We start from the raw sequence: 24483 nt of genomic DNA, 5'->3' as shown, positions 1-24483 counted from the left end.
CTGGGGACGCAGTGGAGGATGGCCCGAGCGCGGGGCCTCCTTCTGCCCATGGGGGAGACCTGGCTGGAGCTCCGGGCTCCCGGCCTCAGCGGGGCCTGCCGTCAGTTGTTGTGGACCCACAGATGGGACAGGTCTCCCTTTGTCTCTGCGTCACCGTGTCTTTCAAATAAACAAATCTTAAAAAGTTGGTGAAAAATGGCATTAGAAAGCTTATTAAAAAGACCAAGTGGAGTCAGCACACTTGAGCTGGCCGGGGGTTTTGACTCCAGTTTGCAGCCTGAAGACTTGTCTTGGCAGATCTCTGCTCGGGAAGTACAACTGGCCTTCCGTTCCCCTCCCAAGCCTGACCTCATCACTCACAGCCTCTTGTGGCTCTCAAGTTACTAGGAAAAGATTCTTTCATACCCTGAGCCTCATGTTCTGGGCTCTTCCAGGGACCTCTGCTTTTTGAGATGAATGGTGGTTAGGAGTGAGCTTTTAGCCTAGCAGCAAGGAGTCCGCCATCCCCCACTGTGGCACTGGGGTTCAGGTCCAGCTGTGCCTCCTTACCCTGGTCAGCAGCCATGATAGCTGACGTCACCGGGCGAGCCGGACTGCATTTCCAGCTGCCCCCAGCCCCAGTCATCACACAGGTGTCTGTGGGTGTGCTCATACGTACCCATGTGTGCACGCTCTCTCTCCAATAAGTAAATGTAAGAGACCAGTAGTTCTATATTAATATATTGACCCTGACATTTTTGGAGTTCTCCCATTTCTTTGCTGCCATCTTTTGAATTAAGCAATTGCGTTTTGATTTCTTGCGGTCCAGGGGAAAAAAACTTGCTTGTTTTTCATAATCGTCCTAAAAGTCTAACACAAGTTTTGCTTGGCTACCTCTGCATTTCACCGATCACGTTCCACTCTTCCCTACAGTACAAAGACTTCCAAACTCTGGCCTTGCCATCTCCCTGGCTTATTTGTTGATAGGATCTCGGATCTGCTACTGCTGTTTAAACTGAGAAGTTAGCGACCGTCGTCATCATCATCATCATGTGGACTTCCTCACGTTGAGTTTTCTTTGCTTCAGGGCTCTGGGATCAGAGCCTGGCTCCTGGGCTTTGTGCCCGTGGGTGTCTCTGAGGCAGCCAGTGATCGGCCTGTCCGCACCCCAGGAATGGGCCAGCCTTGCCTCAGCATCTCCGTGCCACCTCTCTGGTGCCTGTGTGTTATGGAGAGGGAAACCTCACAGCATTCCCAAGTTATTAACGTGTAATTTAAAGGAGAGTCTTTTGAGGTTACATCCTTCCTACCTTTTTGCAGTCATTTTTAAAAATAATGGTGATGGCCAAAGTTTTGTTTTGAATTAATCACATTTTGTCTTCACATTTCCTTCCTTGGCAAGCACCACGCCTTGAACCACAGCCCAGATTTTTCTGAAATTTGACTGGCCTTTGAAATCCCAAACCGCTGCTGTCCATGCCTGGCAGTGGGGGCGGGGTGTAGACGCGGAGCTGTCCTGCTGGTGGCGTTAGGAGCTTCACGGGTCATGCCCGGACCTGTGGTGTTCTGTTGTTGAGAGCAACTTCTTTTAGACTCAAGCCTGCACTGGCACCATGACCTGGTACCTCATGCACCCCCCACTCACGTTGGGTGTATTTTATGCTCACAGCCATTTTTTAAGAAGGTTTTATTAATTGTTTTTTAAAATTTATGTGAAAGGCCTGGAGCAGCAGAGGAGCTCATGCATCTGCTGACTCCCTCCCTAAGCGCAATATCCAGGGTTAGTCCAGCAGCAGCCCAGAACTGCAGTGTGTATCCCGAGAGCACGCTACCATCCCGCACCATGCGTGTGCACACAGAGGCCCAAGCGCTTGAGTGCTCAGCTACCATCCCGCACCGTGCGTGTGCACACAGAGGCCCGAGCGCTTGAGTGCTCAGCTACCATCCCGCACCATGCGTGTGCACACAGAGGCCCAAGCGCTTGAGTGCTCAGCTACCATCCCGCACCATGCGTGTGCACACAGAGGCGCGAGCGCTTGAGTGCTCAGCTACCATCCCGCACCGTGCGTGTGCACAGCCGAGGCGCGAGCGCTTGAGCACCCAGCTACCGTCTCCCACACCATGCGTGTGCATGCAGAACCAACTTGCAAGCAGAGTCCAGATTTGAACCAGGCCTTCACAGGGAACAAAGCTGTCCCAAGCTGCATGCTGACCACTGCATGAAGGCCCACCCTCTTACCCCCAGCTAACGAACACAGTACGTTTCTAGTAGGAGGGGTTGTGCCCCGCTGCTCTGCCAGCTGCCCGTCAGCACCCAGGCATGTGCTAAGACACAGGCGTCCCGGCTCATGAGGGTTAAATGAGACGTGGGTGCTGAGGCTCCTGGCGCAGGCTGGTCTGCTGGGCCACCGCGTGGGCGGACACTTTGGGTTTCCTTGCATGAGTTCAGGAGGCAGCCTGTGGGGTCCACCCAAGTGCACGTCTCCCTGGGGTGGATGGTGTCTGCTGCAAAGGGGCTGGACTCAGTGACATTGAACATCATGAGCTTGACTCTGAAGCTGAGTGCAGGAAGCACAGGTTCTGCGAAACGCTGTATCCACTGAAGCAGCTCACAGCTTTGTTCTTGGCGACAAGAGTAAGAATGCAAGTATTTTTTAAAAAAGCTAATTTGAAAGAGGAATTTAATTATTTCCAAAATATTTCTCTTCCAGTGAAGGACGCCCATCGCCCAGAGTAGAGCTACTACACAACATCGACCCAGAATTTGAGGACTTCTCCCCGTGTGAGTACCCAGCCTCAGTACCCAGCCTTGTGGTTCTCTGCCTGTGTGAGTACCCAGCCTCAGTACCCAGCCTTGTGGTTCTCTGCCTGTGTGAATACCCAGCCTCAGTACCCAGCCTTGTGGTTCTCTGCCCGTGTGAGTACCCAGCCTCAGTACTCAGCCTTGCGGGTCTCTGCCTGTGTGAGTACCCAGCCTCAGTACTCAGCCTTGTGGGTCTCTGCCTATGTGAATACCCAGCCTTGTGGGTCTCTGCCTGTGTGAGTACCCAGCCTCAGTACCCAGCCTTGTGGGTCTCTGCCTATGTGAGTACCCAGCCTCAGTACCCAGCCTCAGTACCCAGCCTTGTGGGTCTCTGCCTATGTGAGTACCCAGCCTCAGTACCCAGCTTTAGTATCTGGCCTGTGGGTCTCTCCCCGTGTTGGTCCCTGCCTTGTGGTTCTTTGTGAATGCTCTGTATGCAGCACTCCAGTAGATGTGGCGGGTTCCAGGCCCAGTCAAGTGTGGGCAGAAGCACCTCCCAGTGCTTCCTGCACTGTAGGCCAGGCGTAGGTGGATTCGGGATGTAGATGGACCGAGTCCCGGATGTGCCTCCTGCCTCTTGCTCTGCAGCTGGCTAAGGTTAGCATTGTCTGAGCAGTGTTGCTGCTACATGTGTGACCTCCTCAGGTCTGCCTTCCATTCCTGTGTCCCTCGCACAGCCACAGCATGGCTGTTCCTGGAGCAAGGAGTGAAGGTGACATCTGTGAGGGCAGGGGATGGGGCTGGAGGACTGCTTGGGTCTAGCCAGCCCTGTGCTATGAGCTCGTTCATGCTTCTTGCACTTGGCTCCCTGCCTGCCAGGTGACGGACTTGTGGGCCCTATAACCGCCGTCACGGATTCAGGGGCGTCTGAGGCTGCCGAGTCGCCTCCTGACTGTGGTGGGGCACGCGTACCCTCCCACTGGTTCTGGGCTTGCTTCGGTCTCCTGGGAACAGAGGCAGGGATAGGTGTGGGGAGGAGCTTGGGGGCATGCACACTCCCTCCTCTGTGCAATCTGGTCATGGGGAGGACAGCAGATTGGCTCTAAGGAGGTACAGGCCACTGGCGCAGGCCTGCATGCAGTGTTCTGTGCGCCCCAGGGGCTTTCGTGGACGAAGCCAGAAAGTGTCATCATTGTCCTGTGTCTCACAGCCCTTCCTGCCCCTGGGAGTACCCCCAATGGTCGTCCATGCCCAGGCCTGGAGCCCACCTTCCCTCCTTGTGCCTGAGCGGCAATGAAAGCCCTGCTTCTTCATCTCTACCTGGTATTGCCATACACAGGGGTTTGGTGTCTGTGCCAATGCCTGCCTTGGCAGCTCTGCTCTGTCCCACTGCTGGGACAGGTGGGGAGGTCCCTGTCACCCTCGCTCCCTCATTGCCTGCCTCCGTGGATATATATCTAATATAGAAAGACAATGGGCTGGGTGTGCTGCCCCAGTGTGCTCTCTCTCACCCACTGGTTTGTTGTTTTTCTCTGTTCTGTATGGGACCAGTCTTCCCCGAGTCAAAGGGCCCCGAAACCTCACCGCTGGCCCTGCCGCAGACTGCCGAGAGATGGAGAACAATAACAATTTTTTATTTAGTTATTTTCAAAAGATGGATATTCAAGAGATGGGTAACAATTTTTATTTAGTTATTTTTATTTGGAAGGTAGAGAGATACAGACACTGATCATTCTCCAGATGTCCACAGCAGCTGGGCTGGACCACACCAAAGCCAGGAGCCCGCCATCTGCTGCCTCCCGTGGCAAGGAAGCTGGGAGCAGAAGCAGGGCTGGCCATCAGAGCACGGCCTCTGATATGGGCCATGGGCATCCCCAGCAGTGCCAGCCTCCGTGCATCCTCCCTGGGCCTGGGCACTGCCTCTGGGTCAGGTTCTGCCCCCTACCTTCATTGTCCCCTGGGCCTTGGCTCTTGCTTCGCTCCTGTCTCCAGCCCCATGGCCAGAACCAGGCCTGTGGGCTGGGTTGGCTTCTCTGTGGGGGGACTCCTGACATCGGGTTCTGTTGGGAGAAAACCTGGGGTGCGCTCAGGTGTCTGCACACACAGCACCTGTCTTGCCCCCTCCCCCTTCTGAGATCACGTAAGGATCACCAGCCCCCCAGTCACAAACGTAGGTCTTTCTGGCGGCTGCCCTGAACATGCCGTGCTGGGTGGGAATGGCTCCTGGGCCAGCTGATTGCTGGGAAAACTGCTCCTGCAGCTTGTTGCCCGCCCCCCAACTCATGCAGGTGTGAAATGCAGAAGTCCTGTGCTTGGTGGGAGGAAGATGGTGGGACACCACAGCTGCAGTGGCAGGCCTGGTGACCACAGGCGTGTCCTTCTCTCTAGTGTGTCCAAGTCAATGATAGCCCTCGAACTCTGGGATTCTCACAGAGAAGCCTGGAAGTTTCCGGTTTTGTCAGGAAATTCATTGTTACTGTAAAACAGCAAAAGGTTATAAAACATCTTCCACAGTAACCCAGCGCTTGAGAAAAATCTCTCCCTCTCGGCAGTCCGTCACTGCGGCAGGACCAGCAGACACCAGTAAGGTTTCGGGGCCCTCTGACTTGGGGAAGACTGGTCCCATACGGAACAGAGAAAAAAAAAAAGCAGTGGGTGAGAGAGAGCACACTGGGCAGCACACCCAGCCCGGCCAGGCCGGCCTCACGGTGCAGGGTGACGGCTGCCACGTTGGTTCCCGAGAGTTGTTCACACAACAGGTTACACAAACGGGAGAAGTGGGAGGTTGAACCCTGGAACCTGTTCAACTCCTGAGCCAGGAAGTGGAGGCGTTGTATTTCCTCCTCTCCCCTCTCCTGCCTGATGCTTCACCCCGAACCGTGGTATGACTGGATTCAGTCCTGCTCGATGTCCTCACTTCCTGAATATTCCTTCGCTGGATTCTGCCTTAGTCACCTCACTCAGCTCTGTGCTCCTTCCAGACTTCAGTTTCCATTCCTTAGCAGACCAACATTAAGACCAAGTGCTGACTCAAGCGGTAGAGAGGCCTGCGGCCTGACCCTCGTCCCGGCCCCTGCACTGAGGCTCCTGCTGGCACTTCGCCCTCCCAGCCTCTCTGAAGGTCTGAGAGGCACAGACAGGGTGGGCAGAGCTTTCATCTGCTGGCTCTCCCTTGCAAATGCCCACAGCAGTCAAGGCTGGGCTGGGCAGAAGCCAGGAGCCAGGAACTCTGGGTCCCATGTGAATGGCAGGGACCTAAAGACTCAGGCTACCCCTGCTGCCCCCCAGGGTGTGCATTCACGGGGAACTGGACTCAGAAGCTGAAGCGGATCAAGACCTCAGCCACCCAGCATGGCATCTTAGCGCCCCGGCCTGGTGCCCAGCCCGAGGCCTTCCAGGTGTGCTTAGCAGGGATGCATGGAGGTGCACCCATGGGGATGTGAGAGATAACTTTGCATATCATTGGTGTCGTAGGAGATGATGTTGGTTGGCTTTTGCCAAGTGTTCATATCACAGTGACACTTTTTCCAGCTCCTGGCTCTCAACTTGCACCACAGGGGAGAAAGGGCTGTTTCTAGAGACGTCCTTGGCCGTCACAGCCACAGGGTATGGCCAGGGTGGCGTCTGGTGAGTTAGCAGACAGCAGGTGGAGGGCCTGTCTGCGTCTAGAATGATACCTGTTGTGTCCAGGAGGGGACCGACACTGTCCCCACATGGAAGAAAGGGACAGACACACTGTCCATCAAAGGACATGAATCCTGCCCAGGTGGTGAGGTCCTCAGGGCCCAGTCCCGGCCCTGCCCCTGGAGTGGGGACACATGGGTTCTAACCCTGGCAGCCCCTCAGTGCCCCTCTGGTCCTGCCTTTTCCCCGCCCCCACTCTGTGCTGCTCGCTCGGCTGTGCTGCTGGCGTCCAGGCACCAAGCTGAACCTGGGCTTGGCCCACTGTGAGCCGTGTCCCAGTGATTGAGTGACTGACTCTGTGGGGTAGGAAATAGCTGGAAAGACAGGAGAAAGACTTGCCTGTGTGGCTCGGAATCTGCACCTCTCACCTTCACGCCTGTTGCTCCCAGGACATATGCTTAATGCAGACAGGCGCCTGCAGACAGAGCCTTTCCAGCCGCAGCTGGGGACCGAGCACAGGCCCACTGGAGCTGATGAGCCCTGTGGAAGTGGCCTTTTGGGGCGGGAGAGGTGGCCAGGGGTGGCCTGCACCGAGCAGCCTGGAACCCCCAGCAGCAGGGTCGTAGGACACTTCTGCAGCCCCCACCCCTGCACAGCAGAGTTCCTCAGCCCCCCTTGAGGGTCATGGGGGTGGGAAGCCCTTTCCCTTGTTGTTTCACCATGGAAACCAAACACAGACCTTCGGCCGTCTCTCACGGCAGTGTGTCACACGCAGATGAGTAACGTCTGGAAGTTTCCCTGTTACTCTACAGCATCTGGGCTGAGTGAGAAAAAGTCGGAGGGACACGGAGCTCTGGAAATGCCATCTCCAGGAAAATGCGGGAGAGAGGGTGGTAAGCCAGTGTTCTGTCCCGCCTCCTGACAGGCCGCCACACACAGTTGTGCAGGATCCCAGCCAGACTGCCCTTCCTGGCATGGCATGGGGTGGGTGGGCTCGTCCTGGTGTGAACCCTGCCTTCCCTACTCTGAGCCCGTGTGACGAGGGGAGACTGGTGCAGAGCAGCAGCCTGTGAGACACAAAGAGGGAGCCCAGGACAGGATTCTTGGGGCCGTCAGCAGGGAAGGGGCAGTGGCGGGCCACCCGTGCTCCTAGTTGGTCCAGGGGAGATGGTTTACCTAGTGCAGCAGCGTGATGCTGGAGAACAGACATTCTGAAAATCCCATCAACTTCACACATACTGTGATTAATTTATAGGCAAACCATGAAATGATCTTAAATCCATCACTTTTGCATGTTGTGGTTTGGTTGGTTTGGTTTGGGGTTTTATATTTTTTATTTATGAAAAAAACTTTGACATTAGAATTATGCCTTTCATGTGGTGTTTCTCTGTAATGCCCGATGTGGGGAGTCTGTCTGTGCCTCCAGTCTCAGCATCCTAGTAATGCAGGCGTCTTCTAGGGCGTTGTGAACGGAGAACTGCACAGGGCATGACCGTGCTCCGTCATCACCCTCCCATGCAGGAGGACCCCAGAACTTCTGACTGCTGTCTGCCCATGACCTAGCACCTGTCAACCAGCCTTTCCTCTCCTCTCCCTGGCCAATGGGAACCCCTTAGTTACACTTCTAACTTGTTTGTGATTCTGTTTTCTAAACCATACATATGTGGGGTTGCCTTTGTGCATTTGGCTTGTTTCTCTAGTGTCCTTGTTGCAAATAGCCAGTTGCCATCCTTTTTAGTGGCTGAGTAATGCTCCATTGTGTAATTGTACCACATTTCCTCCATCTGTCAGTGGATGGACGTTCAGGGTCAGTGCTGCGATAAGCATGGAGCAGTTGGATTCCATTTCCCTTGGATGGATACTGAATAACAGGACTGCTGGATCCTGTGGTAAATCTACCTTTAGCTTTTTGAGGCCTCTCCATGCCCTGGCTGTGCTGCCTTACACTCCCACCACGGTGTTTAAGGGATCGCTCTCCTCCACATCCCGGCCAACGCTTGTCTCTTGTCTTAGCACCTTTCTCAAAAACCGATTGGTGCTAGATTTATCAGTTTACTTCTGAGTTCTCATTTCTGTCTCCTTGTCTGTGGATGTGTTCTTGTGCCAATACCATGTTGTTTTAATTACTGATTTATTGATTTTTAAGATTTATTGATTTTTACTGGAAAGGCAGATTCAGAGACAGAAGGAAATTGAGAAAGATCTTCTGTATGCTGGTTCACTCCCCAAGAGGCCACAGTGGCCAGAACTGAGCCGATCCAAAGCCAGGAACCAGGAGTTTCTGATTCTCTCGAGCGGGTGCTGGATCCCAAGAAGCTGTGCCGTCCTCTGGTCCTCTGCTGCTTTTCCAGGCCACAAGCAGGGAGCTGGATGGGAAGCAGGATGGCTGGGACACAAATTGGTGCCTATATGGGCTCCTGGCACATGCAAGGCGAGGACTTTAGCCCCTAGGCTACTGCTCCGGGGCCTCTGTCACTCTTTTAAGATTCTCCTGACACTTAGCTTTTGGCAATTTGACAATAATCTCCCTTGGGGAAGATCATTTTTATGGAATCTGGTTGAGGTCCTTTGAGCTTCCTGCTCTCTTTCCAGGCGCAGCAACTATTGTTTCGTTCAGCAGGTTGTTTCTTTCACCTTCTCCTTCAGGTCACTTTATGATAGTAATGGTAACATTGTTTGCTTAATGAGGTCCCGGTCTTATACACTTCTTGCATTCTTCTGAGTTCTTTCCTCTTTATTTTTGTCTAACTGGGTTATTTCAGAAATCTTCAAGATTAGAAATTCTGCGACTTGGTCTACCGTGATTGTATTGAACACATTCAGTGAAGTTTCTAGCTCAAAACTTCTGGCTGGTTCTTTTTAATGTATTCTTCATCATTTCTTTGAACTGTCTCTCTATATTCTCTTCCATCTCTTTGGGTTTCCTTGGAGTCATTATCTTGAATTACTTTTCTCTGGGTTTTCATAGATGTCTTTCTGTTGGAATCTATTTCTTGAGAGCTATTGTGGATCTGTTTGCTTGCATCCTTACTTGTTTATGTTTGAAAGCTCCCTACCTTATCACTGCCCATCCTTGGTGATAGTTCCTTCTTTACGGAGTACCTGTCATCAGAAGCTGCCTGTTTACAGGGGACGGGATGGCTGCTTTGACTTCGGTTTGAGTCAGGCCCATAAATGTGCCCTCTACAGCTGCAACCAATCTCTGTTGTCTCATGTGCAACAGTCCACAGAAGCAGTGGATGTGTGTGTGTGTGTGTGTATTCTGTCCCCAGAGTGTTGGGTGTCAATCACACTAGGGTTTGTCACAACTGTGGCCACAATCCCAGTGCTGTGACACACAGAGGGGGCTCTCCTCTTGTGGCACAAACAGCTGTGAGCCTGAAAACATGTGTGGTGTGAACGGGGCCTTCCCCAGGTCCTCTGGGTGGCTTGTAGCACCAAACATTCTTGTTCCAGCTCAGGGGGCTGTGAAGGAGGCTTGCCCCAACCCCCCAAACTGTGGCCAGGTGAGGCTCAGATGGTCCCTGGCAGCTGTGGGACACAGCAGGGTACTTCCCAGGGCCTGCGGGTGAGTCCTTGATGCCCTGAGGACGGTAATATTAATAGCCACAATCACAGAGCTCCTGGGCAACAAGGGCGCCTGCCCAGGCTGCACAGGCAAGGTGTGGGTTATGCTGGAGTCTGCAACGTCAGCAGTGGGAGAGGAACAGAGCTACAGCCTCCCCCCAGGTGCCAGAGGATGAGCAAAAGTTTCAGAGCCAGCAGGCACAGAATGCAGCTCACCAGGAGCACACAGGAAACTGTGGGATGCAGGGTGGTCCTCCCTGTGTCCTGTCCTTACAGGCAGAGGCGTGGGCAGCCTCTGGGTTCAGCCAGTTGGGGGTAAGTGGCGCTGGGTGTTTTCGTGAGTGGTGAGGGTGGAGCTCCTCTGAACTTTCACTGCCAGAGAAACTTGGTGGAAAGGCATGGGGCCGTTGGGCACACTCAGGGTCTGCAGCCGTGTTATCTCCACCGTGAGTCATTGGTTCCTCGGGGAGCAGAGCCATCGTACAAGTGTGACTCTGTTGTGACTGCACAGATCAAGGGTGATTTTAATCCTAGGAGGAAACCACAAAAACTTCCTGGCAAGGAGGGATTAAAAGATAACATTTTTGCTGTAAAACATTTTTTTTTGACACCCATGCTGGGTTTTCTTGTAGTGTATACACTCCGATGCCCCTCGCTAATGCCCCTCATCTCTGGCAGGTTGGTCCTAACTTAGCCATTGCTGGTTTTCTCTCTCACACACAGCTGCCCCTCAGATGCTCTGGTCCCCTCCTAAATGGCATAGTATTTGCATAAAACCCACACACATCCTCCTGTTTCCTGAAACTGTCTCTAGTTTTCTGATAGAATCGCCATGCTATGCAGATACTTTCACCATGTTTAGGGAGCGACCAGGAAAAGTAACATCTGAATGTGTTCAGCACAGTTGCAATTTCTCTTTTGAATATTTTCAGTCCAAGGTTGATCAGCTCTATTGGGGTAGAATTATGGATATGATTGAGGGGTGGAGGAGAAGGAAACATGGGTGATAAGTGTGAAAGATTGGACAAGAGCCTGGCTTCAGATGGTCACTGGTGATGTGGGTGTCCCCACTGCTCCCCGCCTCCTACCCTGCTGATCCTCCTCTTAGGCCCCCGCAGGGTATCCTGCCCTCCCCAGCTTAGGGCAGGGCTCAGGACCTCATGTGCTTGAAGATGCTGACCCCAGTGCACTTTGCTGTACCAGTCGGTTTGCTTGTGGTGCCTCCTTTGGCACTGAGGCACAGGTGAGCCTGGCCTGGCAGCATCCAGGAGGGTGTGGCCCCTCTGCTGATCCCTGGGATGGCCGAACAGCTGTGAACCCACATCTGCAGGTGGCGCTTGGCCAGGAGTTCCAGATAGTTCTGTTGTGATGTGAGTAAGCGGGGCTGGCAGCTCTCCTTCCCACGTAGAGCTGTGTGGGCTGAGAGGTGAGCACACTGCCTGGCGCTTTGTCTGTCCCGACGGGACTCCCGGCCCGGAGTCACTGTTTCTCCTGGGCCATCAGACAGCCTGTGGCTAACGTTCTGTCCTGGGTCCTCTCGAAGTGACCTTGGGTCTCCGCCTCCACCCACCCAGGAGAGAGACCACTTTTCCCGCACCCACATCTGCTTTGCTTTAAGGAAAGGGAGCTTTCTCATGTTGGAGCGGCTCTCCTTGGACCGAGGAAATCTGCTTTGTGTTGGGGCCTCTGCAACTCACAGATGCAAATGTTTAAAAAAGCAGTGAGGTTCATGCGGTGATTTCATCATCTGAGAAGTCCCCAGTCACCACTTTCGTCCTTTAAAAAAAGCTTATTGTGTTATAAATCCATTGTGTGTGATTCTCATAGCCTGGTCTCATCGTTCTCCTACCAAGGTTGTATTAACTCTTTAGTGATCTCCTGTGGTGTGTTTCAGTCTGTTCGTTGGGTTGTATGCTCAGATAAAAATTTAGATTCTTAGTGGGGCATGCGGGAAGCAATTGCATTACATGGAATGCAACCTGGGAACCCCTGGCTTCTCACTCATCCTTGTGTACTCTCTAGTCTTCCACCCTCGGTGTCCCTGGGCAGCTGTTGGCAGGACATGGGTGCCACGTGGGGGCTGACCTGGAAATCCACACAGCTGGGGGCACGCAGCCTGAGTTAGCAGCAGGACAGCAGCATGTGGGAGTGGCAAGTGTATGATGCTGCCTGCCCGCTCAGTGCCCCTGAAAGGAAGGAGGGCTGGGCACTCATCCCACCACGCCCCACGCCCAGGAGGCTCGGGCTGCTGACTGCAGCTTCCCACCAGTGCAGACCCCAGGGGACAGCAGTGACGACTCAGAGACTGGGGTCCCTGCCACGCACATGGGGAGACCTGGACTGAGCTGCTGGCCCCTGGCTTCAGCTCTGCGCAGTTGCAGCCATAGCAGGCATTTGGGGAGGGAACCAGTGCCTGGAAGCTTGCTCACTCATGCTGTCCCTCCCTTCCTTCCTCCCTCCTTAGATGTTTTGTGTGTATCTTTCTATCTCCTTGTCTCTGAAATTTACATTTAGAAAACTTTTTTTTTCTTAAGTGGGAAAAGTCTTCCACGTACCACACTCCCAGCTCTGGGCGTCTTTTCACATTTTTAAATTGAATCCAGCACTTGCATTGTCTAGAGAAAACGTTGACTTCTCCTGTATTGCTGGTTTGTTGTGTTGAGTTAAGCCTCTACATGGGAAGCTGTTTAACTATGTTGGGTGAGAAAGCTAAGTTAAAGCTGTTTAACTATGTTGGGTGCAGCTTGGGAGGCACCCCACGCAGCTGAGCCCTGGACTCAGCGGCTCAGAGCCCACGTGGCTTGCAAGGCTGGCGGGGGATGGGGCGCTGATGGCGGGTCCTGCTTCCACATGTCTGATGTTGCTCCAAAAGGCAGACCTTGTGCCTTCCTGAAATATGTGGCACCATCCAAGTCCTACAGGGACAGTGTGACTTTGTTGGCGTCGACCATTGCCACTGGGCAGCAAGTGCCCAGAGTGAGTGAGCTCCCATGGCAGCAGCAGGCAGAACCTGCCCCTGCCAGGCCAACCGCCCACAGAAATCAGCTTTCTCTAGTGGAGCGTGGCTCTCCTCGTTCCCCAGATGGCCTTGTTCCAAGGCAAATGAGAAACAAATCGCGGGCACCGACTGCATTTTCCGCTAAGAGCAAGCCAAGCGTGCGCTGTGCCAGGCCGGCCTGGCCCTCACAGGTCAGCTCCCTTGGGACTCTGACCTCTGGTGCTGGAAGTGCTGGGCGCTGCTGGAGCCTGTAGTGGCTCCCGCTCTGCCGCTGCCCTGGTTCCTGCACACTGGTTCTGCTGGAGCCTCTTCCCAGTGAGAGTTAACTTTCCTACCCCACGCTGGCCAGGAGGCCTGTGGGCAGCCGTGAGATGTGCAGGCCTCCATGCGGACTCCCAGCCCCAAGTCATACAGTCTGTGTCTCTACGGCCAGTTTGTCTCCACGACCTGGAGTCCCAGGGTCAGCAGGAATCCGAGACCATTGGTTCAAAAACTGTCTCTCCAGGCCGGGGTCAGTCAGGCCCGTGGGGGAGGAGAGGCAGACCTGGGTCTGACGGACAGGTGGGTTGCAGAACAGGAGGCCTGAGCAGGGTGGCTGGCAGGAGTGTGGTATCAGGAGCACCGAATTGATCCCCTGGCTGCTCAGCTTCTAATCCAGCTTCCTGCTCATGTACCTGGGAAGGCAGCATAAGAGGGCTTGGGCCCTGGCCACTCAACATGGGAGGTCTGGAGGGAGTTCGAGAAGGCAGGATCTGTATGTCTGTATGTCCCTCCTGCTTCCAGTCACTTTGCCTTTCAAATAAATAAATAAGCAAGTCTTTTATGAAACAGCAATAACCCAGTAGAGCTTGGCGTGGATCTGTGAAGCTCTTAGGAAACCCAGCTGGTGCCGGCATGTTTGATCTCTTGGGGTCACAGCATGTGGCCGTGGGGTCGGGGTGGGGAGTAACGTGAGAACAGGTTGAGGTGGGCCTCCCGTCAGTGGCTGTCAGAGCTGGGTGCTGCTGTTGTGGTTCAGTCTCTGTGTGACATTTCATGTGTGGGAAGGAAGGAGGCCAGGGCCCTGTTTTGTTCTTGTCCCCTGGGTTCTCAGAGTCACTCTACAGTGTCTCTTGCTGGCTTCTCCCAAGGCCTCCTCGAGGACCCCTGGTTACAAAGAGGGTCCTGTGTGTGTCCACCTACCCAGCACCCTCTCTGAGACCCCTGAGACATGTGGGGAATATGTGTGTCTCCTGGCCTTGCCAGGCGAGTGAGAGCTATGGGACAGCTCACCCTCGGCTTTGCCAGGCCCGGTGATTAGCTCTGAACCGGGCAGGTGGGCTTCTCCATAGCCAGTACTTTTTCTCAAAAGCCCCTTCCTCTCTTTAGGGTCCAAGGATGGCTGAGGACTGGCGGGCCTGTGTGGGGGAGAACACAGAGGGTTCGTCCCCAGGGTGCAGGAGGCTGGCAGGTTAGGGGCAGCAGTACCAGGTCAGCACACTCTCCCCAGCACAGCCTGTGAAGGCCCCCTTGTCACGTGCAGTTAAGGTTTCACCCTAGGGGGAGCAGACCCAGCCAGACCAAGAACCTGTGTCCAGTGCCGTCTCTCCCAGCAGCTCAGACTAGAGACCGCCATCCGGTGCATCCCACGTGAGAGCTTCGTGAGGTCTCCCTTGGGTCCAGCCAGCAGGGCGCCAGGCCACTGTTATTCTGCCAAGGGCCATTTGGATGTTTATGTCATTCTCAGACCATGCAGAGTTATCAACTTGAAAATGAGTCCGCTGTAGATTTATTGGATTTAGAATCCTGCATGGCCAGACCAAAAGACCATGGCCGGCAGACCAGGCATTCCTACCCCTGGCTGGTGAGGGATGCCACCTTCTGGGAATTCCGCCGTGAGCACTCAGGAGGTCCCTTGGATCCAGTGGGCCTGCTGAAGGTAGAAGTGCTCACCCCACCCCTTTCAGACTTTCCCATTTTTGTAATGTTCTGTTGCCCGAATCGATCACAGAGCATGGAAACCATCTTTGCTGGCTCTCTGGGTTGGGGGTGCTTTCATTTTCACTGGGAAGAGAGGTTTTGTGTTGGAAAGCTCAGCTCCTGCGAGACGGCCACAGCTCCTCCCCACTGCAAACCTCTGTAGTGGCAGCCGGCCACTGCTGGGAGGGCGGGGGCAGGCAGGGAAGAGCTGTGTCTGGGTTTTGCTTTTTCCCCTGTGGCAAGCAGTGCCTGGTGACCCCATTGCTGTCACTGCGGGGCTGTGGCACACATGGAGACTGGTGGCCATGCAGGACTGTCCTTGGGTGGTGATGGCCATTCCGGTAGCCTGTGCCATGACTGTGGCTGCTGCCAGCCAGCGTGGGCTCCCGGGCTCTAGAAGGCAGCAGCACCCGGCCACCCACAGGGGCGAGGACCACAGCATAGCCATCCTGCTGGCCTCTGGGCAGGACCCCTCTGCAAAGGAAGGATGAAGTCAGCGTTATTTCATGCTCATCCAAAAATGCACTGGAGGAGGAAGTGTGGGGTGAGGGGTTTGGCTCCAAAGCTCCGTGGCCGGGCCTGGGCCGGCGCTGCAGGGTGGGAGCCATCTTCTTTCATCCCCGGCCAGGGAGCGGGCAGCCACCCTGCTTCGTGCTCATCACCATAATCACAGGCTGAGGGGGAATATTTTTGGTCAGTTTCCCTCCTTTTTGTACACACAATGCCTATTTATAGCCACTTGTTGGCAGCCTCCACCAATTACTTGGAAAACATATATTTAGAGAGAGACCAACTGAAAATGTGGATTCCCTGGTAGCCTTGATTCTGAGGTGGACTGACAGGTCTGAGGTCAGAGTGGCCGGTCTGAAGTGGAGTGGCCAGTCTGAGGTAGAGTGACAGGTCTGAGATGGAGTGACAGGTCTGAGGTGGAGTGACAGGTCTGAGATGGAGTGGCAGGTCTGAGGTAGAGTGACAGGTCTGAGGTGGAGTGACAGGTCTGAGGTAGAGTGACAGGTCTGAGATGGAGTGGCAGGTCTGAGGTAGAGTGGCAGGTCTGAGGTAGAGTGACAGGTCTGAGGTGGAGTGACAGCTCTGTTAGAAAGCCCTTTACAAGCCATCAGATGCACCAGCTTTCTCCAAAGCCTGCCACTTCTCTCCACCATGGGGCAGGAAGGCCCCATGAACAGGTGGGACATCTGTCCATCTGGGGAGGCCACCCGGGGCTGCAGGAGGAAGGTGGGCAATGGCCATCTGGTTTCTGGGTGGGGATCCAGGGTGCTCCCAGGAAGTGTGTTCAGAGAAAAACCTGGGAGAATAAAAACAGCAGAGGAAGGACCAGCAGCCCAGGAAGCTGACAGAGTAGGGTGGAGGTGAGGCCACCGCGCTGCGTCTCCTGCTGCAGGCAGAGGTGACCCTGGCACCTGTTCCATACACTGGGGCAGATGCCCTGTTGCCAGCTTTGTCCCCCAAGAGACCAAGGAGGGATGATCCTTCAGGAACAGCCAGTGATCAAGAAAACCCAGCATTTGTGTCTTAGACGAGTGAGTAATGTGAATCACTGATTCAAGATTTGGTCTAAACCAAAGCATAAGAAGTTGTCTCGTCAGGCATGTCAGATGGGAACACCCGGTGCTCTGTTCCCCCACCACTCCCCGGTGCTCTGTTCCCACCCACCACTCCCCGGTGCTCTGTTCCCACCCACCACTCCCCCGTGCTCTGTTCCCACCCATGGGCCTCACCTAACTTGGAAACATTGGTGAGTGAGCAGAGAGGCAGAGAAACAGGAGACAAGGGTCTTTGGCCTCCCTCGCCACTCCTCTCCTCATTCCTCGTGTGGACCCCTGCACTCTTGCTCCGGCCTGGGACCAGGACGGGTCACATCACTCCCTGTCTCCCCCAGGACGCAGCCTTCCCCTCGGACCCAACCTCACAGAACGCTGAGCGGGTCTATTAGACTCTGCACAGCTGCAGGCCATGGAATCCACTGTTTCTCTCCTGAGTGAAAGATGACAAACGTGAAGTAGAAATGCCCTTCTAAGCCAAGAACCCTGCTGGTCCACAAAGTGTGCACTCTACCTGTAGCTCGCACAGGGCCAGGAGCCCAGTCTACCTGCAGCTCGCGCAGGGCCAGGAGCCCAGTGCCGTGGTCAGGGCCAGGAGGCCAGGGCAGGCTACACTCTGTCTTCTCCCCTCCCCTTGGCCCATCTCCCTTCTCAGGCGCACACAGCCTTCCCAGATCACCATTTCTTCTGAGGGGTCTTTTCTTTCCTGATCAGTCCAGGTCCCCTGGGTGCCCAGAACCCTAAACCCCCATCACACCCCAGTGGAGGCCAGTCCATCACTGTCTATGTGACCCTCCAGTTCCTGCCAGCTATCTCTGCTGCCCCCCACTCCTGGCTAGACCCTGATGCCCAAGAGCAGCTCAGGGCATCTGTACTCATGTATGTCCCATTTAGCTCAAAGTCAATGTCAATAAAAATGCAGATGAGAGTGGGAACCTCTGGTTCTCTGGCTGCTACCAAGTGCTGCACTGGGAAAGAGCTTTGTCTTCAGAGTGAAAACTCTCCTGGGCACCCATGGGGAGGGCTGGGTGGAGGGGAGCACAGGCGAGGATGTTTGGGAACCGTGGCTGACATTGTGGAGCGGCCGCAGCCTGGCTGTGAGTGCTGCGCCAGGCATCCCAGGCCATTGCTCTGTATAGAGCGTCACAGACACAGCCAACGCTGCTGACGCTGGCAGGGGGCTGGGCAGCCCGAAGTGCTGGGGTCTGAGCCACAGTGAGGTGTAGCGGTGACTGCAGGGCAGAGTCAGGAGTGGGCGTCCCTGTTCTATCTCACACATTTTCCCCTAGTTAGTCCGTGTTTGGCAGGAAGAATTTTTTAGCGATGCGTCATTCTCGTGGCAGTGGGATTGAACAAGGCAGGGCAGTTGCACCTTGGCTCTGAGGGCTATACCCAGCATATAGCTCGTGTGACCCAGCTGGGGTCTGCCCTCCATGCCACCCTTGTCAGCAAGGCAGGTGGAAACTCCAAGCGGCCCCCTGGGCTCCTGTGACTTCTGAGTTCCCCTTCCACACCCAGGAGCAGCAGATGGGACACACTGGCACCAATGCTAACGGCTCCATCTATCCCTACTTTTGGAGCCACAGGGTCGGTTGCAGGGCTTGTCTCTTGGCAACAGTTAAGCCAAGCATGGGTGTCCAGACTGGCAGAAGGCAGTTTATACAGAAAATCTTCCATTTCTAGACCCACAATCATGGGCCATACTGTACACACTGGCATCTGGAAATGAGTCTTTTGCACACAGCAAGGTGCCAGTGGCCTGGGCTGCGTATCTGCCCATACTTGCTGAGACCGTGCGACAGGGAGACCTCCATCCCTGGACAGTGGGCTCAGCTCAGTGCCATGAACTCCCTTCTGAGTGTAGGGTGCTGGACCTGTTGCTAGCTTGAGCCGGGTGCAGGTGGTCAGCCAGTCCCATGGTGAGTGACCATCCAGCTTCAGTGCACATTCTGAGCTGTGTTCAACTTCAGCAGACTTCCCTTGGGAGGTCAGAGAGGCGGGCCGGGTGTGTTTGCGGGGACGTGATGTGCTCTTGGGGCATTGGTTTGCTTTTATGTGACATCTGCCTCTTTCCTGCTCTCTGGAAGGTCTTGGGTAGAAGAGGATGTGAAAGATAAACAAGATGGCCTTGATGACAGTACTTGGTTTGCAGCTGCCGCTGGGTGGTACACTGTCCCAGCACGTGTCACGGGGGTGAGCGGGCTCCCTCACAGACAACGCTGGAAGCAGTGCCTGATGTCCCAGAGTGTGCGTGAGGACTGGCCGCCGTTAGCCAGCGATGCTGACTGTAATACTGGTGGTCATCTTAGGCAGCTCAGTGCTGCGTGCAAGAACATCAGAGCTGGTAGCAAATGGAATTCCAAGCCACCTGTGGGGTGGGCATCACGGCACAGCAAGTTAGCCCACTACCTGCAGTGCGAAAGTTCAAGTCCCTGCTGCTCTACTTACGACCCAGCTCCCTGCTGTCGCACCTGGGAAAGCGGCGGCGAATTATCTGAGGCTTGTGTCTCTGACACCCGCATGGGAGTCCCAGGTAGAGTTGCAAAGCTCTTGGCTTCAGCTCAGCCCAGTCCTGACATCGCAGCATTTTGAGAGTGAACCACTGAATGGAAGATCTCATCTCTTTCTGCCCCTCCCTCTCTCTGTAACTTTCTAGATAAGTAAATCTTACAAGGAAAAATGGAAGTTTTACTGGGGTGTAAAAGAAACCTGGAAACCATTGCCTACGAGGGGTCTTCAGAAAGTCAGGGAGATGTGTAATATAAAGAAACCACAAGTAGATTTCATTCTTTTGTTTTTTCACCAAGGTAAAGTTGCCATGTAGCTTGCATCCTCTGCAGATCCAGTATGTCCCTGGCATCGTCACATCTGAGCCACATGATACTGTAAGGAGATAGGTCACGCCCACTTTGCAGATTTAGGAAATGAGGCCTAGTGAGCTCAGCTTGCCCCTGTGGGCACCCGGCCAGCAAGTGCGGGGGCCGAGCCTCAAGCTCACACTTTCAGCTCCACCTGCAGCATGGGCTGGGTGGGGTCACGCAGCCTCGGACCATGTCCTCACTTCTTTGTAGGATGCAGCCATCCTGTGCGAGTGTGTGTGTGTGTGTGTGTGTGTGTTTGTGTCTGTCTGTTTCTATGTGTGTGTGCTGTCATCAGCTCCAGGCCACGTCCTCACTGCTCTGCAGGATGCAGCTGTCCTGCATGTGCTCATGCGTGCGTGTGTGACATCTGGTTTACCTGCATTTGTCTGTGTATGTGTGTGTGTGTGTGTATGTGTGCGTGTGTGACATCTGGTTTACCTGCAGCTGTCTGTGTGTGTGTGCGTGCGCGCGTGTGTATGTGTGCGTGTGTGACATCTGGTTTACCTGCAGCTGTCTGTGTATGTGTGCACGCGTGTGTATGTGTGCGTGTGTGACATCTGGTTTACCTGCAGCTGTCTCTGTGTGTGTGTGTGTATGTGTGCGTGTGTGACATCTGGTCTACCTGCAGCTGTCTCTGTGTGTGTGTGTGCGTGTGCGCACACGTGTGTATGTGTGCGTGTGTGACATCTGGTTTACCTGCAGCTGTCTCTGTGTGTGTGTGCGCACACGTGTGTATGTGTGCGTATGTGACATCTGGTTTACCTGCAGCTGTCTCTGTGTGTGTGTGTGCGTGCGCGCGAGTGTGTATGTGTGCGTGTGTGACATCTGGTTTACCTGCAGCTGTCTCTGTGTGTGTGTGTGTGTGCGTGCGCGCGCGTGTGTATGTGTGCGTGTGTGACATCTGGTTTACCTGCAGCTGTCTCTCTGTGTGTGTGTGTGTGCGTGCGCGCGTGTGTATGTGTGCGTGTGTGACATCTGGTTTACCTGCAGCTGTCTCTGTGTGTGTGTGTGTGTGTGTGTGCGCGTGTGTATGTGTGCGTGCATGTGTGTGTGCACGCGTGTGTGTGTGACGGACATCTGGTTTACCTGCAACTGGGGTGTGTGTGTGTGAGAGAGAGAGAGAGAGACAGACAGACAGACAGACATCTGGTCTACCAGCAGCTCTTGGTTTCTGCTGAGTGAGAGAATCGTCCTTGGGCAGGAACCATGTTTGCATGCTGGTCCTAAGGACAAAAAGCTGCTGGTCCAAGAGGAACCCCAAAGCTTACCAGTGTTTCTAAATGCTTGTCCTAGGTCCCCAGGATGGCATGACTCCAGTGCGGGCCAAGTCCTCTCCTCCGGAACCTTCATCCTTTAACACGTCCATCCACGCAGCCATCAGGCATGGGAACTGGAAACTGCTCACAGGCTTCCCAGGTAAGAGGCGCCCTGCTTGCAACACCTGCTTGTCCTGCACAGGCAGGCTTGACCTGGGATCGTATTCCCTGGGCCTTTGCTCTGGAGGGCAAACCCCACCCTCCCACTACATCCGCTGCCACCGTTCTCAGTCCCTCCCTGACCCGCCCAGTGCTCCAGTCTCTGTAGCATGTGTTTCGGGTCACCTGTGCTTCTGCCTGCTGGGTGTCTGACATTACATTCTAACACCCAGCTAGTTCCCAGCCACCCAGCAGCTTCCTGTGTGGCTGCCACCGGGATGGGCTTCCCACATCCAGGTAGGACTGAAGCAGCAGGTGAAGACTGGTTTAGTCACTGGTCCTTCTCAGCTAAAATTAAAAACCAGGAACTCAGTGTCACGGGGCCAGGAGCGTATGCTACTGCCCTGCCTGCTGGCTGGCTGTTCTTCACCTGTGTCCAGCCAGCCACAACTCAGGTGCCGGGGGCTTGCTGCCTGGACCAGAGCCATGAAACAGCTTCCTTCCAGTACTTACAGACGTGGACTATGACAGTTCCGGCTGTGAGGCGGATACCCCTCACTTGCTGACAGCTGAGCCAGACACTTTGTTACTGCCAGGGACCGTCCCATGTGTTGTAGGGCATCTGCATCACACCGATGCCTGGTCATTGTGACAGTTAGAGGTCTCTGTCAACACACAAAGACACATAAACGCATGCACACATGGACATGTGCACACACATACGTTCCTGATGCCTTGGTGATGAAGCTGCAAGACAGGTCTCAAGCACCTGCCAGAGGCATGGAAGGCGACTAGAGCAGCTTGGGGGACGACCTGCTTGCACAAGTCCACGCCCACTTCCCAGCCTGGTCCCCCGACCCCTCCCTGGAATCGGGCCCCACCCGCCCTGCCCTGGATCAGCTGTGTTGTTTCCCTGCCAGGCTGTGGCTCTTGGTTCCCTCCGCCATCCACACACGGCGTTACTGAGATACCCTCCTCGGATCCCCTGACGAAGACCGTGTGGCTGTTCAACATCACTCAGGACCCAGAGGAGAGACACGACCTGTCCCAGGAGCACCCCCACGTCGTCGCCAGGCTGCTCTCCCGCTTGCATTTCTACCAGCAACGCTCAGTGCCCGTGTTCTTCCCGGACCAGGACCCCCGCTGCGACCCCCAGGCCACCGGTGCCTGGGGACCCTGGCTGTAGGGTTTCCAGTCATCGGAGAGGCCCCAGCCTTGATGCATTCACTCTCTTACCCCAGCTTTCCCTGGCTAGCCTCGCTTCCAACCACCCAAGTGTCCAAGTGTGCCCCCCAGTGTGCTGAAAAGACAGATGGACCTGGGACAGGTGCTCCTGGCCGGGGCTCGGCCCCTCCCCATGCTGGGTCTGCTGGAACTCCACAGGTGGAAGAGGGGCTCCTCTTCACGCCCCAGGAGCACAGCTACCTGTGCTTCTGCCCCTGGGCCAGACACTGGACTCCCTCACTGCCCCTCTCCCCACTCACTCCCCTCACTGGGTAACCCCCTTCCCTGAGGGTCTGCATGTCCCCAGGCCTGCCCCCAGGCATTGTTTCTAATATTCTGCCACCCACCCCTCTGACCCCTGACCCTTTTCCTTGGACCCCAGACCTCTGCCTGCCAGACCACTTTGGGTCCCCCTCCCTGTACCCATTATGGTCCCCCGGCTGATGAACCAGGCCTGCTTTCTTACCACCTCACACTGAGTTCTCCATGCAGACACCATGGTGGCTGGGAGGGACTGCTGGGCCGGGACTTTCCTCACGTCCCTTGTGGCACACAGTGACAGGCCTCTGTCTTGTTCCCCAAGCCAGGGAGTGGCCCAGGCAGGGAGCACCTTGTCCTGCGATGATGCATGATGAAGGAGGTGCCCAGCGCCGGAGATGCCACTTGTGGAGGCTCTGGTTTGGGGTGCCCATTTTGGCCCCCCATCCCTTTCTCAGTCCTCCACCCAACATCCTTCTGATGCTTTCAGCCCAGACTGAGTCCCAAGCAAGAGGCCCAGCCAGACCCGGGCAGGAGCCGTGCCAACGCTGTTACTCTTGTCACCCTCAGCCCACTGCAGCTTTTGCTTCCTGTGCCGGACTAGGTTGGGGTTAGGGTTGGGGTTGGGGTTGGGGTACAGGTTAGGGTCGGGGTCAGGGTCCGGATTAGGGTGCCTGATTGTGGAAAGCACTAGTGCATTTCTTCCCAAGTAAGCCAGTGGGTAGACAGATAGGTGCGTGAGAAAGCTGCACACCAGGAAACAGCACTTGCTAGTCCATCAAGGAGCGGGTTGCCTGGGTCCAGGCCCCAGGATCCTGCCTGGAGAGGTGAACAGTTTGGGGATGAGGGGGCGATCACTGCCTGCTGCTCTCCTCCCCATGGTCTCTGCTTCCATTTCTCCATGGGGCACTGGGAGCCAGAGCCACACAGAAATGAAATCCTGGTGTGGCTGTCTCTGCTGGCCACTGCTAACCTGGATCACAGTGTCAGCCTGCGAGAAGGAAGCAGAGCTAGAAGTCATGAGGTCTCTCACCCACCTCCACCCAACTCCTGGGATGGCAGTCAGCCCCCCACTTGCCACCGCCTCTGTCCCACAACTAGCAGATGACAGGTATGCCAGCTGAGCCCAGGGCACCTTGTACATCTCTGCCACCCAGGCTGCAGGGAGCACAGTACAGTCTACCAGCCACACTGCATGACGCCTGGCTGTGTGTGCATCTGCTGTGCCCAGCAGCTGACTCGGTTCTAGCTCCTGAATTGCACACTGTGGGGAAATTCTGGAGAGTTTTAAAAGCCAATTCCCAGGGGCTGATGCAGTGGTGTAGCAGGCTACACCTCCATCTGTATCGTGCTGGCATTCCATATGGGCACCAGGTTTGTGCCCAGCTGCTCTAATTTCCATTCAGCTCCCTGCTAATTGCCTGGGAAAGCAGCCAAAGGTGGCTGAAGTCCTTGGGCCTGAAAGAAGCTCTGACTCCTGGCTTCAGATCAGCTCAGCTCCTGTCACTGAAGCCATTTGGAGAGTGAACCAGCAGATGGAAGATCTTTCTCTGTCTCTCCTTCTCTGTAAATTTGCCTTTCCAATAATAAAACCTTTTCTTTTTAATCAAAAAAATAATAATTTTCAACAAATGACTGCTTGGTATTTTATCTGTAATAGAGTATGTCTCAATAGATTTTCTGTTATCAGGTGATAAATTTCAAATTTTGTCATTGGAAATGTTCTTTTTTTTCTGAATTTTTGTGTTTTTAAAGGTTTTATTTGATTTTGAGCCAGTCTTTGTTACTACAGATTTGAGGCATGAAGTAAAATTAATCTTCCAAAGAAAGTTTAGCCATTGGTATGAGGCTTCCATTTGTGGGACAGAATATTCTGGAATCATATAAAGGATGATGTGCATACAACATTTTGAGTACATTATTTAAAATATTTATTTGAAATGCAAGATAACACAGGCAGGGGAGAGAAAAAGAAATCTGCTAGTTCACTCCCTAAACTTCCACAATGGCTGGATGTGGGTCGGGAGCCTGGAGCTCCATGCTGCTCTCCCCCAGGGGCAGCAGGGACCCAAGCACTTGGGCCATTATTCGCTGCTTTCCCAGCTGCCATAGCAGAGAGCTGGCCTGCAATCAAAACAGCCAGGACTCGGATGCTGATGTCGCAGGCGTAGCCTGACCCACTGTGCCATAGCACTGGCCCGCGTGAGTGCAGGGACTGCCACTAACCCATGTTTCACCATTCTCAAATGTTTTACCATTCTCAAATATGTTGGTTTCTGAAGTATCAGTTAAT

General features: G+C 54.6%; 1 protein-coding gene across 2 annotated transcripts in view; it reads left to right on the top strand.

Annotated features, from left to right (window-relative positions):
- The window catches only part of ARSB (arylsulfatase B), a 72119-nt gene extending 48005 nt beyond the window's left edge, over positions 1 to 24114 (top strand). Inside the window, exons 6-8 of one of the 2 annotated variants that reach the window (XM_058656427.1) lie at positions 2691 to 2761; positions 20587 to 20709; positions 23946 to 24114. In XM_058656427.1, the coding sequence (XP_058512410.1) occupies positions 2691 to 2761; positions 20587 to 20709; positions 23946 to 23956 (205 nt within the window). In that variant the 3' untranslated portion in view covers positions 23957 to 24114. Of the gene's footprint in view, positions 1 to 2690; positions 2762 to 20586; positions 20710 to 21628; positions 22174 to 23945 lie in introns of those variants that run through there. The other variant, XM_004586316.2, reaches the window with a different exon arrangement.
- The last annotated feature ends 369 nt before the right edge of the window (positions 24115 to 24483 follow it).

This window comes from Ochotona princeps, chromosome 28, assembly GCF_030435755.1.
Source record: "Ochotona princeps isolate mOchPri1 chromosome 28, mOchPri1.hap1, whole genome shotgun sequence".
NCBI lineage: Eukaryota > Metazoa > Chordata > Mammalia > Lagomorpha > Ochotonidae > Ochotona > Ochotona princeps.
Note: the sequence above shows the minus strand (reverse complement) of the source record. Positions and strands in the feature narration are given on the sequence as shown.